The sequence below is a fragment of the Vicugna pacos genome, chromosome 31 (genome assembly GCF_048564905.1).
Source record: "Vicugna pacos chromosome 31, VicPac4, whole genome shotgun sequence".
Lineage (NCBI taxonomy): Eukaryota > Metazoa > Chordata > Mammalia > Artiodactyla > Camelidae > Vicugna > Vicugna pacos.
Window position 1 is genome coordinate 17,411,285 of NC_133017.1, and position 15,120 is coordinate 17,426,404.

At 42.6% G+C, this 15,120-nt stretch overlaps 1 protein-coding gene across 1 annotated transcript in view; it reads left to right on the forward strand.

The window, feature by feature from the left end:
* SCARA5 (scavenger receptor class A member 5) overlaps nt 1–2,344 on the forward strand; it is a 98,496-nt gene extending 96,152 nt beyond the window's left edge. Inside the window, exon 9 of the mRNA XM_072952550.1 lies at nt 193–2,344. Coding sequence (XP_072808651.1) covers nt 193–329 — 137 coding nt within the window. The 3' untranslated portion in view covers nt 330–2,344. The remainder of the gene's footprint in view (nt 1–192) is intronic.
* Nucleotides 2,345–15,120: the final 12,776 nt, after the last annotated feature.

A 15,120-nucleotide genomic window follows, 5' to 3' on the forward strand; every position in this document is an offset into this window, starting at 1 on the left:
CAAGAAACTGATCCTGGAAAAGAAAGAAGTGTTTGGTCTTGGTGGAGTGGAGAAGGCAGATGGGAGCCACTAGATTTGAGAATTGACAGCAGAGCTCAAGACAGCCAGGTCGTGGACAGACGCAGCAATGCCCCTGTTCTGTCCTGCTCTCCTGCACTTCAGCTAAGAGAACGTGTTGACTTGTCTCCACAGGCACAGGGAGGATTTGGATGGATGATGTTGCCTGCAAGGGCACAGAGGAAACCATCTTCCGCTGCAGCTTCTCCAAATGGGGGGTGACGAACTGCGGACATGCTGAGGATGCCGGGGTGACGTGCAAGAGACACTGAAACTGGGCACAGCCCGAGGTCCGGGCCCTGCTGCCAAGCCTCCTTCCTGCATTCCTCGCGTGGGGGCATCGCTCAGGGCTACCCGGACCCTGCCTCTGCCCTCCCCATCCAGCACCCGCCTTCCCCCCGTTCCCATCCCAAGACCGTGGTAGCCTGCATCCTTCTCCTCTTAGGCACCCGCTCCAAAGTACAGCTCTGGGATCTACTGCCCGTCTCTCCCCTGCACCAGGGGTTCCTGGTCAACAGGATTACCATTTTGCCTAGTCTTCTAAACACCGTGCATCAAGCCTCAGTAGCTGTGTTCCCTGTGGTCCATAAGTTAGACGAACGCTGAGAGTGGGTTGGAGGCAAATGCAGCCATGAAGATGAGAGGGAGGCATCACAGATCCTTGACTCTTCAGATCATTCCCCAACCTCAGGCTGAGAGTTTTGACCTCTTCTTTCCCAGCAAGAGACAATGCTGAATGATTCACATTTCCCTCTTTATTCTGCCTCTGCACAGCGTTTGTTAGCTGGGGGAGGGGACATGGAGGAGAGGCCAGCTGTAGGAGGGAGAGGGAAATGCGAGTCTCCTGCAGGAACCAGCCTCCCTGGAGATGGGGAGTGAAATGAACCATTGCTGAATGACGACCATGTGTGCGACATAGTATCTTGGGTGCTAAATTCACTGATCACACCACAGCATTCCTACAAGTCACCCAAGTGTTAGCTTGGGTACGACTTCACCTCCAGGTAGCACTCAGCTGACCCATTCCCTGGCCTGCCAGTCAGAGTGAGTGACCCAGGCCCTTGTTTCCACCTGAACTTCCGTGTGTCTGCTAGGTTTGAGCCAGGAGCCTGGGTGTAGGACATGGGTGACTGGATGGTTACATACTCCAAACCCTACCGGGGGGTGTGAGTGCAAGGTCGGACGTGACTGGCTTCCAGGGAGGCCATCCGTAGAGGAGGAGAGCTGACGTGGAGGGTGACATGGGGGCTGTCTTGGTTAAACCGAGACCAGCCCTCAGTCATCCGGCAGCCAGGGTTAAAGCACGTGGCCTGTCTCAGAGCTGTCTGGAGGCAATGGTACTGACTGAACCTCCTGGGCCTCTTTGGGTGCGAGCCTGTGATCGAGAGAACACGTGTCCTTCTGGGTCCCGTACGAGCGGAAGGAAATGAGGGTTCCTTATAACGTCTGGGGGAAGAAGGGGCTCTGGGCCTTTGCACGTCTTCAATCGGCACCCCCTTCCTAGTGATGGGGAGCTCATACCCTGCTTTTGACGTAAGAAGGAGGTCAAACTGGGCCATACATGTATTCTAGGACTGGGGAGCGACATGGTAGCGAGTGAGCGCAGACCCACCTCTCTTGGGGGAGTCACAAACTCACAGTCAGGCGTCAGATACGCAATCACCCGTCCTATCTGGTGAGCATCGGCTTGCGTGGGGAGAGTGACACCTGGGGCCCTCTGGGTCTAAAACCTGCGCCGATACGTGTTACTGGTTGTTCTTTGCTTACAATATGCTTGTTCTTCGTTAGTGTCCTAATGACCCGAGACTCTCCTTCTGACTGATGGCTATGTTTACATAACACGCATGTACTCATGCATCTTTTCCAGGGCCCATGTATGTACGCATATATAAACATAGCACACTTTACGTTATAGCGCAGCACATTTGCCAAGTTTGCATTAAATGAAGAAAATGCTAAAGGTGGAAGGATGTCACATGGAGCGACATGAATTCCCATCTATTCTGGCCAAGAATCTAGTTCCTCCCATCAACGAAGACCCATGTAACTTTTCTACTTGGTCTCTCCATTTGAGAAAACGCAAGTCTTTTTTTCCAGCAAATAAACACAGTGGTGATAAGTGAACCTTAAAAGTCTACTGGTTTACATACCTACTTAAGAGGACATGGAAATCACCATGGACCTGTATTTCAGGGACTAAGGGAAATTAGGCCAGGCCTAAAATACATTAGACCTTTTGTAAGAAAGATTTTCAATAAAGCAAAAAAAAAAAAAAACTTGTCACTAACAGGCTTTGTCTCACATTCTTTTTCATGGAAACCCAGTGAGTGTGGGCAGGGCTGGTGAGAACTAGATGGGCTGATTACTTTTCAGTGGGGATGGGTAGAATGGGTAGCTTATGAGAAGCTGCCTTAATACCAGTGGGGTACTGTGAACACCATCTGGACCAAGAACATGGAGGCACATGATGTCTTTAGCCTTATTAGGTAACCTGAGGAAAAGGTCCCAAGCAACAGAAAAATAATGAAGGCCCAGCTTATAGGAGAATTGCTTCTGTATTCATTAAAGGAAGGAACATGTATGTCCTCACATCTCCAGAATTCTTTCTTGGGAATGTGATGTGCTCTCCTCCGGAGTTCCATTCACATGTAAGAAGGTTGTCCAGAGTTGGGTACAAGTCTGTGAAGTCGCTGGGTCTCACCACCTAATGAGCGGCAGGAACTCCCAGGACCCGGGCAGTGGGTGGGGACGGCCCAGGCCACCACGTAGTCCTGGCCACATGCCCGTAGCTGCACCTCTGGGAAAACCTAGCGGCCCCAGGCTTGCCATGCCCCATAATAATTGGCCAGAGGAAGTCAACAGGGAAAAGTGGACTTCTTGGGCAAGCAGCAAGGATAGCCTGGTGATCCCCACCCCCAATCCCTGTGGTTCCCAATCTGTATCCAGGCCCATGGAGAAAGGCCCTGGACCTTCTCCTCTCTAATGTCTACAAAGTACTGCTTTTCCCACATCTGAAATGCCTGAGAACGGACCTTCGGGGCCTCCATGTGCGGTGTAAGCCAGCCACTCTGGCGGACCTGAATCACGGGGAGGCACGACACCGTTCCCCACCATCGGCGCCCCTTGGTTTTTTCAGCACCATTTTTAATAATTATTCTAACATTTCTATAAAATATCAATTGTGTGAATTGCCTATCTTCCTCTTCTTAGGACAACTCTCCCACCGTCTGTGGAACACCCTTCTCTTCCTTCCTTCTCACCCTTGGCTTTCAGTAACATTTATACATTTTTACTTTTTTTAGTGGAGGGACTGGGGATTGAACCCAGTACCCTGCAGAGGCTAAGCACGCGCTTTACCATCAAGCCGTGCCCTGCCCCCACCCCACCCTTTACTTTTGGGAGCTGAGATGGGTTCTGCCCGACTGGAGCTTTGCTATTTAATCCTCTCTGCCAGCTCACCCCCAGCTCAGAGTGGACCAAGGAGCTTTCCAGGAGGACTTTCAGTTCCCTGGAGAATCCTCCCGCTCTAGCTTTCTGGAACTTTCTCTGGGGAGCTCCCTACCCTCGGATCCTGTGCCCAGCAGATTCCATCCCACTTGGCCTTCCCACCCCCAGCCTCCGTCTCCTCACCTCAGCGCCAGCCCGGCTGAGCTTGGCCGGGGCAGGCTCCAAAGTCTGAAAATACCTTGTCAAGTATTTGGGGCAATCTTCTCGTTCTGGTGAGTACTCTGTCGTGGCCCAAAGTGGGAAGTCCTCCCTGTGGGTGTGTCCTGCTGGGAGAGAGCCGTAGGGAAGAGCTGTCGTGGGGACCACCCCGCACAGCGAGGAGCTGGCAGGGACCAGCTCTGCGGAGAGACTCTTCGCTGGGGGGGCAGGGGGGCGTCCCCTGCACAGTCGCTCACAGCCCCCACTCACACTCCTTCCAAAGACCAGCTCCCCGAGGCTCTTGCTTGGTTCTCCTTAATACTTGGCTGAGTTAAGCTAAAGAAGAGAAACAAGGAAGTAATTTCAGAAAAAGACAAACAGTTTTAAAACAGACAAGCCTCCAAATGGAAGTCTTAGATCCCTCAGTAAGTACTTGAGTTGTGGTCCCCGAGAGCTGGTAGCAATGTCCTGGCTCCTTGCCTGGCCCGCTTCCCTTTCAGCCCCTGCCTGTGTCCACACCGTGGGTGCTTTCTTATTTCCCATCTTGTCCTCAATTAGTAGAAAAAGAGCGTGCTGGCTTTGTTGCCCTTGGGGACTCCAGTCACTGGGACTGAGGGAAGACCTCATCTTTCTGCAGCTGACGGATGAAGGTGACTTGAACAGGCACAACGAATCACCTTTCTCTCCGGGTAGAAACCCGTGCCCCTCCCACGGGATCTTGCTCTTCATTCATTTGCATATTCACTTAATATGAATTTATCCAGTCTCTGCCAGTTTGTGCAAGGCCTGTACTGGGCACAGGAGGCATAGGACCAGACTGATTTGGTCCCTGCCTTGGTGATGCTTACATTCTAGCTCTGCATCCTTTTCACAGGCTTTCAGTATAACATTAACAACACAAGAGCAATAATGTCTAATGACAGGAAATGCCCAGGTGACGGGGACACCTTGGTTGCTTGCCAAGCTACTCCTACAAAACACAAGTAGCTCAATTGTTTAAAAAAAAAATTTCATTGCTAGCAACTTAACAACAGCATAGGTGGCTCTGGTTATGCAAATAATTGACACAGGAAATGGTGGTGATTAAACACAAAGTACGTGTGCCCGTTCGTTCAGAATAGCAGCAGATAAGCAGACATCGTATGTTGGAAACAGTAAATGTCCCTTGAGTATTTACTGCGGCGCAGGCTCTGCGGGCTTTACCAGAATGAACTCCCTGAATCTTTCATAACCGTTGATTGTGTTCTAATCATCTCATTTCTGTGGGGCAGACTCAAGCACTGAGAGAATCACACAGTAATGGAAAAGTTGGGACTGGAATCTGAGAAATCTTAAACACTACACTCTAAGGAGGGGAGGCTGTAGTTCAGTGGTAGAGCACATGCCTCAGTGGTAGAGCATGCATGAGGTCCAGGGTTCAATTCCCAGTACCTCCATTAAAAACAGACAAACAACAAACAAATGCTATTACCTCCCCCTACCAAAAAAAAAAAATTAAAATTAAAAATTGAAGAAAAAAGCTTTGCATACTTCCCACCAATCCTTTAAGACCACTATTGGCTCTCTGGTGACATCTGCAGGCTAATGAGAGAATGACAATAGAAAGCCTTAGGGAAAGAACACAAACTGTTGAGGGCCATTATCAAGCAGATTTCTTTCTTTTCTTCTTCTTTTTTTTTTTTTTTTTTTGAAGATAGTATGGATTTTAATGGTAAGATATCAATTTTGATTCATCGTCTAAAGCAGATTTCTAAAGACTCTAACGTGCATATGAATCACCTGGGGATTTTGTTCAAATGCAAATTCTCATTCAGTAGATCTGGATGGGACCCAGGATCCTGCAGGTCTGTCTTCCAGGTAATGCCCGAGGCTGCCTGGCCACTCCACGTGCTGAGAGGCAGGGCTCTAGGCAACCCCAGGGCCCTAAATGTCAGAGGTGGAAAGGGCATTAGAAGTTATTCTGTTCAACCTCCTTATTTTATAGCTGAGGAAGCATGAGAGCAGAGAGAGAAGGCAGGCAAGGCACCACCACACATGTAGACGACGTGAGATTGTTTCGTTTCTCTGAACCTGGCTTCCTTGTCTGTAATAATGAACTGCCTAAGCTCAGAAAGGCTTTCCAGTGCTAATGGTTAATGATGATATTACTGGCCCAAGGTCTAGTCTTTGCCTCCTCTGATGAACTCAAGAGATCAGGATGTTGGGCAGAGGCTGCCAAAGATTAGTCCCATCACCAAATGCCTCGGTTGTAGAAATGGCTGTTTTGTACAATTGGATGACTTTTTTTTTTTCCCCCTGATTCTCTTTGACCTTCTCATGCTCCTGGCTGGGGAAGTAACCAGTTCTAGATGAGGTAGATGCTTCTGGTTTCCAAATGAGATAGATATTTTCCAGATGGTAAGAGTCCAGTCCAGATTGCTGAGGGGGAGTCCAGGTCTGAAAGCACATAGGTTCATCTCTGGCTGCAATAACAGGGAAAGGCCACCTCCCTAAACAGACGCTCCAGCACATCACCCCCCAGGTGACAGCAAGGTTGCCTCAAGCCAGACCTTACATTCCCCAGAGCATCCACTTCCCCAGGTTCTGTGGACCCCTCCTCCCCAAAGCCACAATTGCTCCCTGTGAGCCATGCTATGGGGGAAACAAATGGGACCATTGATTTTTAATTCAAGAACATTTAGAGACAAATTCAGCTAACTCTGAACTACATTAGGTGTAATTGGTCCCAGCTTTGGAATGAATTACCTTGAAAAAACAGCTGATGCCGCACTTTATCATCCAGGGCCTTGGAGTAGATTACACCCAGACTGCAATTAATTGGCAGAATATGAAAAAAAGTGCTGATTCATGGAATTCATTAGCATCACCATTTAAAGTCATGGTCGGAGCTGTATGAAATTAGAAATGCAGAAATTGACACTTGTGTGTATGGTCTGGCATGGAATAGTGGAAAATTTCCTGATTGGGAAGCAGAAGATAAGGACTTTTTTCCTGAATCTGCCACTTGCTTGATGTGTGTCCTTGGGCAAGCTACTTAGCCTCTCTGGGACCCAGGTGCCTACTTTGTAAGGTGGAGGGGCTGTGTTAGATGATCTCTCAGTTCCCCTCCAGCTCCAATTTTTTATGACCTCAAAACCTGTAAAAGTTTCACACATTCTACAGAAGAATGCTAGTAAGAGCTCTCTTATACCCTAAGGCCACACACAGAACTGTCTGTTCTGCTCAGGAACTGTATACAGTCTGCCTTCAGTATCCATGGGAGATCCTGAACCAATCTCCCAAAATATGAGGATGCTCAAGTCCTTTATATTAAATGGCATAATATTTGCATATAACCTGAGCACATCCTCCTATATGCTTTAAATTGTCTCTGTGACACTATAACACCTAATACGATGTAAATGCTATGTATATTTACATAGCATACAGCTGACCCTTGAACAGCTCAGAAGTTAGGGGTGCCAACCCCCCTCAAAGTCGAAAATTAGGTGAACTTGACAGTGGGCCCTCTGGATCTGAAGTTCCACTTCTGCATTCAACCAACCTTGGATTGTGTCGTACAGGACCATGTATTTATTGAAAAAGATTGCATGTATAAGTGGACCCATGCAGTTCAGACCATGTTGTTCAAGGGTCAGCACTGATAGGCGTTGATTGGTTGGAGGTGGAAGGTGGAGGAGAGGTTTCTGGAAGCGTCAACAGAAAAACATCAGCACAGGAGAGATTCTTTGGGTGTGGCAGGGAGTGGAAGTAGGGGAGGAACACACTGGTTCAGTTTGGGGCGTGTCTGAATTTGAGATGCTTCTGAGACATGCAGGCAGAAGAGTCAGGAAGGCAGTCCAACAGTTGTCTTTAGCTAGAGGTACAGAATTAGATGCTGTTAGCACTTATCATATATCAGACAGTACTAAAGCCATGGGGAAAGAATATGAAAATGAATATATGTATATTCATGTATGACTGAAAAATTGTGCTATATGCCAGAAATTGACACAGCATTGTATACTGACTGTAACTATTGACTGTAACACAATAAAAAATTTAAAAAAAAGATTGCCTGGGAGATAGTATAGAAGGAAAAGATAAAATGACCTCAGATCTAAAACCAAGTAACTGACTTGAAATAACATTTTAACTTTGTTTTCCTCAAAGTCACTTAAATATTTTTTACAGAATGGTTTAAATTGGAGAGTGCAAAAAGTGTAGATGGCTGATATTAACAAGCTGTAAAGAAGTGTTTTACGTGCAAGTAGCACCTTGGTAGTTAGCACTGGAAACATTTTTTATAATAGAAAAATGAAAAGCTGTTAAGAATTGTCTCTGGGTTAGTCTCATCATAAGGAATTTTACACTATGTAATGACTCTTTGCCTTCTTATTTATGCTACTTGAAAGAAACCCAGAAGTAGAAAACTGAGAAAGATATAATGTGTTCCTCTTGGAAAAAAATAGTTTTAACAGTTACAATGAGGGAGCTGCAAGGGAAAAAAGTCAGAAACCCAACAATTGTGTTAAAGAAACTAAGGAAATTTTGACAACAAAATGTGCAATATTGTATATGTACCACTTCTGACACAAAACTGACCAGGAGTGTGTCCAAATTTAAATCCCAGATAGGATGTATTATGTATTAGAATGATGTAGGCCAGCATATCTCAAAACTTATTCAAGAATCTGAGAAGTAAAGAAATTTGTTTAATTTTATTTGGACTTTATTTCCCAAACTTAAAAAAGAAATCCATATCTGCCTTTGGCTGTGTTGTTTAACCCTTTTACATTTAATGTAATTATTGATAAGATAGGGTATATGTCTACCATTTTGCTACTTGTTTTTTCATAGCTTATGTCTTTTTTGCTTTTCTATTCTTCCATTACTGCCTCCTTTTTTGCTGAATGTTTTCCAGTATGCTATATTAATTCCTTTTCCTCTTCTTTCACTGTTTTTTTGAAGTTATTTTCTAAGTGTTTGTCCTAAGGATTCTAATTAACATCTTAATTTATAACAAGTAGTTTGAATTAATGCCAAGTTAATTTCAATAATGTATGAAAACTTTGCTTCAAAAGACCCATTTCCTCCACTCTCTTTTTGTAGTTATTGTCATTATACAAATTGTATCTGTATCCATTGTGTACATAAATCAACACTGATTTACAATTATTGCTTTATGCAGTTACCTTTTAAATCAAATAGAAAAAAAGACATTTAGGAACAAAAGCAATACTTATAATGCGCTTTTATATTTACCTATGTAGTTACCTTTCCTGGTGCTCTTTTATTTCTTCATATGTACTCAAGTTTCTGTCTACTACTCTTTTATTTCAGCCTGGAGGATTCCTTTTAGTATTTCTTGAAGAGAATGTTTACTGGACAAAGCAGTTAAATCAGCTATTACAAAATATTTTTTAAAGAACTAAAGGCAACTGTGTTCAAAGAATTAAAGGAAAGTATGAGAACAATGTCTCACCAAATAGTAAACTTTAATAAAAAGATAGAAAATACTAAAAAAAAAAAAAGAGTGAAAACAAAGTAAGAGAGCAAACATTCCTTTAAGTGAGAGCTGGGAGAGGAGGGGTCCCCGTGTCCTTGGCTTCACCTGCCTGGAGCAGAGTTTCTGTCTCATGCAGCTGGGAGGAGGGAGGAAGGGAATGAACCATGGTTCAAATGCGACAGACTCTCACTGTTCTAAATTTTACTAGGTTCTCTTAAATAAGTATTTCTTTCTTTGCTATATACCCTAAAGACAATTTCCAGAGACTTTAAATATTACAATTTAAAAAATAATTTTCACTAGTTATGCTTATTTTGCTGGGGACTGTAGAGTTCATCATGCCAGCATCCTTGAAGTGGAAATCTAAATGTCTGTTGTTTAAAGCTGTTCTAAGACTGTGGTAATTTGTCATACAGCATGGAAAACTGTTACACAGGGAACTAGTGCTCTACAAAATCTGCTGAGAAACACTGATGTAGGCTAATCCAGTACTGGAATAAATCCAGAATAGATTAGTTTGAAAGTGATAATACCTAATGATTAATGGAAAATATATTGACTGTACATATTTCAACAGTGGCATATTTTGATACACAATTTCAAAAGGAAGAGCACATGTATCTCCTTCCATGGATTATGCATAGCCAAAGCACCACTAGTACCTCATGCCAGAATATATTAATTACAGGCAAATGCATTTTTCTTTATTGTGTTTATTTTTATTTTTATTGTTTATTTCTAGGGAAAATACATTTTTTAATTTTTATTTTTTGTCCTCTATTTTATTTTATTTAAACATTTTTATTGAGTTATAGTCATTTTACAATGTTATGTCAAATTCCAGTGTAGAGCACAATTTTTCAGTTATACATGAACATACACATATTCATTGCCACATTATTTTTTGCTGTGAGCTACCACAAGATCTTGTATATATTTCCGTGTGTTATACAGTATAATCTTGTTTATCTATTCTACATATGCCTGTCAGTATCTACAAATTTTGAACTCCCAGTCTATCCCGTCCCACCCGACTCCCCCACAAGTTTGTATTCTATGTCTATGAGTCTATTTCTGTTTTGTATTTATGTTCTTTTTTTTTTTTTTTTTAGATCCCACATATGAGCGATCTCATATGGTATTTTTCTTTCTCTTTCTGGCTTACTTCACTTAGAATGACATTCTCCAGGAACATCCATGTTGCTGCAAATGGCATTATGTTGTCACTTTTATGGCTGAATAGTATTCCATTGTAAAAATATACCACTTCTTCTTTATCCAGTCATCTGTTGATGGACATTAAGGCTATTTCCATGTCTTGGCTATTGTAAATAGTGCTGCTATGAACACTGGGGTGCAAGTGTCTTTTTGAAGTAGGGTTCCTTCTGGATATATGCCCAGGAGCGGGATTCCTGGGTTATATGGTGAGTCTATTCCTAGTCTTTTGAGGAATCTCCATACTGTTTTCCACAGAAGCTGCACCAAACTGCATTCCCACCAGCAGTGTAGGAGGGTTGCCTTTTCTCCACAGCCTCTCCAGCATTTGTCATTTGTGGACTTTTAAATGATGGCCATTCTGACTGGTGTGAGGTGATACCTCATTGTAGTTTTGATTTGCATTTCTCTGATAATTAGTGATACTGAGCATTTTTTATGTGCCTATTGATCATTTGTATTTCTTCCTTGAAGAAAATACATTTTAGAAGACTAAATAAGACAGTGGATTCCACACTTCTGAGTTTCACTGACCAGAAAATATTGGAAGGCTGTTGTAAGTTTGCCTACTTTTAATATCTGCCACATAAGGACATCTTTGAAAAACCATCTACACAAACCATCACCATTTCAGATCTGAGGGGGCATTTGAGCATCAATAAAGAAAGGTCATAGTCTCAGGATTATGAAGGATAATCTTTGAAACTGAATGCATTTGGCCTTCTAAAATGTTATCCCCTTCCCTTTTTACTCCTTTAATGGTAGCCCTGTGGAAACTTTGTTATAAACTGATTGGAAAATTGGCATTTTGGAACCACCAAAATTTGCAAGCTAAAAATGGCAAACTTAATGGGCTCCCTTGTTTGGGCAAGGCACCCCTCCCCAACTCATACATTTTTGGATAAAGCCATGACTTGATTCCTGTCAATATGTAAAAATCAAAATAGACTGAGTGAATATTCACTTTACCAAAACAGTTAATAAACAGTCTTCTAAATACATAGCTATCAGAGTATATTTATATTTTTAAAATTCAAATACTTGCCAAAGAAAGTTGGAGAAGTAGAGAAATTGAAAAATAACCATATGCACGTTGACATTCAGCCATAGATGGAGTTAATCTCCATTTTAGAAATGATATATTGAAATGGGGAAGCAGGATTGGGTTCGAGACATCAGATTCACACAGCAGTTTTCAGGGATACAGCTATTTTGTAAAATAGGGAACACTGATGTGCATTATTAACATAATTTTGGGTTAAATCCCAGGATACGTTTCTGGTAGCATACTATATCTCTGAGAAATTCTCTTGCACTTGAAGACTGGTACAGCTGCTCTGGGCTTCATCCAACTTAAGCTAATATCTCTATAATTCTTTATACAGCTAATGAAGTTTCTGGAACTTTCTGACTGTGTTTAAACACAGGCAGAGGCCGTGCCAAAGACACTCAGCAAAGAACTGGCATTGTAGGTTTCCAGTAACTGGCCACAGGCAGTCACAGCAAAGATCAGCATCAGATCCTGTGGAAAATACGTCATATTTGAAAAAAGGAGTCGGCATTCATTTCTGGCATTGTGGATCCTGTGGTCAAGGCATCCCCTACATAGTGTTTGCTGGAGGTAACTGGAATGTATCACTAGTGCCTCCTTTTCCATTTTTAATTCTATGTTGCTTCTCCGGGGAATTATAACAGCTGTTTTTCTCTTCCTTGTTTCCTTTTCGCAAGAGGTATCAGGTAATCCACTCATCCCACACATTATTTGGAAGATGAGGAATAACTCAGGCAAAGCAAAATAACTTCCAAAGCAAATAATGTGTCTTTTTGTTCTCTTCCCCTCAGAATAGAAAGTGTTTTGAAATAAATAATAATTCTGGTAAAAAGGTCTCCTCCCTGGACTTTAGGTTGTGGAATAGAGCCTAGCTTCCACCAAGCCAGAAGAGATCTGGGCTGATGATCTTCCATGCTTCACAGACAGATGAGGATGGTTTTATTCTAAAGCTTCCTTCCTGTTTGAGCAGACCTACCTGCTTAAAGGCAGCATGTTCAGGGCTTGCTCAGCTATAAGCATTTCTGTTGCAGCTTACAGTTGACCAGTAATTCCACCTGGTAATCAGGGCTCCAGGACCAGTCAGTCAACAGTAAGGTTAATAATCAAGAAGGGACTCTACCTGTGACAGAATCAGAAAGTCCAGATCAACCAGACATGTGTTGAAACTCAGGGGAGCACAGGGTCAAAACCTAAATGGTGAAGCAATTGTCAGAGAATTTGCAAGTCAAAATCAGGGAGCGAGGAGAAATAAAAAGTGTCTGGGGACAACTCATCCCAGCATGTCCTGGACTGTCCCATTCTGTCACAAGCAAGCCCAGGAGAGGGTAGTTTTCTTCCACAAATATCTCCAAAGGAGTAATGACATTTATAGCATAATCCACTCCAAAGTGCAGAGTATACCATTTCTATACAAGCCCGTAGAAATTCCTCTAATATAGACAAAGTGTTTGGTCATTAAAAATAAGCATAAATAATTTTCAAAAAAAATCTTAGAGAGTATGTTCTCTGACTAAATGGAATTAAATTAGTAATCAATAATACTAAGATCAAAAAACTCTTCAAATATTTGGAAATTAAAAGTCATACTTCTAAATAACCATTAAATGCATTAAAGAATTAATCATCAAGGAAATTAGAAAATATTTTGAACTAAAATATAATGAAAATGCAATATGTCAAAATCTACATGATGCAGCTAAAACAATGCTTAGAGGAAATGTATAGCTTTAAATACTTACATTATTAACAATAAAGTGTTTAAAATCAGTTATCTAAATCTCCACCTTAAGAAGCTAGGGGAAAAATTCAAGTTAAAGAAAAAGAAAATTAAATCTAAAGCAAATAGAAGGAAAGAAATAAAAAAGCTAAGAGTGATAATGAAACATAAGAGACAAACAACAGAGAAAATGAACAAAACCAAAGTTTTTTCTTTGAAAAAAATTAATAAAATGTATTATCTCTTAGCAAGACTGATCAAAAAAAAAAGGGGAGAAACACAAACCATTAAGGTCAGGAATGAAAGTGGGGCATCATTACAGGTCTTACAGATCATAAAATGATAAGGGAATATTATGGACAATTGTATATCCATTAACTTGAGAAGTTAATATGCTCCCTGAAGGTAAGGTGGGTTTTTAATGTATTTTGCCATTTTTTCACCTCCAGCACCTGGCTGTATATCATTTGTTCAATGAATAAACGAATGAACGAGTTCACCCACTTCCGGAATTTTCGTGAGTACTTCTTAAAAGTGCAATCCGTCTTACCACACACGGGGGGAGAGCCTCGTCAAAGTCCACTTAGTTCAAGCTGACAATTTCAATCAATCAATCAGTCTAGCTCCCTCCCTCCCTCCCTCCCTCCCCCAGTCCTGTTCATTATAGCAGCCATTTCAATAAGCTATATACCTATATCCGGACTGGCCTCTAATTCACGATTGCTGAATTTGTGGTGACACTATGCATAGGTACATGAAGGGCTACAGGTGTTGAGGTCTTGGGGGAGCCTTTCCCTTCTGATATCTGCCTAGCTCTTCATGTAGCCTGAGGAGCAATTATTTCAAAAAACTTAAAGAAAAAAACAGGTGTATCATATTGCTGGAAAAGTGATCTCTGGTTAAGGGCAGCCTGGTGGTAATAAGCTCTTGGCTTGTTTCTCTGGCTCTGCTTCATGGGCTTCATTATTTGGTACGTGTATACAGCCTGATCAGCTTCTCCATTTAACTATCTTTCTGGAAGAAAGGCCCTGAATCTATGGTTTTCTTATGTCTTGAGAACATCTGGTATGTTTCTCTTCACCCAGTCTGTTCAGTAGACGCTGTTGCCTTGGTTACAGGATCATTTCTAACAGCGTGCAGCAAGCAGAAGGACTTCCACTCCCTCTAAACTCTCTCTGCATTCCAGGTAGGTATTGAGTAGTTGAAGTATAAACCACCAAAACCTCTTTCCTATTACTCACTGTATTGATTTACTCTAAGAAGTTGAGAGTCAAGAAATTGTTTTCTGGGTGACTTAGAAAGCGAAGTCCATCGTAGTGCAAAAGCAATGTCAGGGTGCCGAAACTGTGGCCAGATGTCAGAACGGGCCCAAGAGTCTTACACAATCATAGAGGACGGAATACTCATCTTTGTTAGGCATTAAGTAGGCGTCTTCCCTTGGGGAGGGTTAGAATTCTCCGTTACATCTTCCCAGTTTGCTAGACCACAGTGGAGGAAGGAACTCATCAATTACAGGCCACTTAAATCCCAGCACATTTTCCAAAGCCCTTCTTGTTTTTCAAGCCCCATATTCCCAGAACAAGCAAACTTTCATTTCTTGTTGGGAGGTAGGAAAAGTTGAAGCTGCAAGTGGAAATCTTTAGCCACTGAGGATGAGTAAAGGCTGGTGGAGTCCAGTCTTCCTGACAGGCAGCTGTATGGAGGATTTCCCAGCTCCCGCTCCCATGCTTGCAGCTGCATCCTTCTCCCAGATTCCCAGCATCAGGAAGCTACTCCAGATGACAGCTCACCTCTTAGATTTCACTGATATTCCCATCCCTGTTTTCTCTCTTCTGTCCTTAAATGTTTCCATCTCATGATCACCATCGAGCTGAACCGACACACTCTTTTACTGTCCTTAGGGGGTAAAGGAGCAGAGTATGAAGCCAAAAGTAATTAAACTATAAT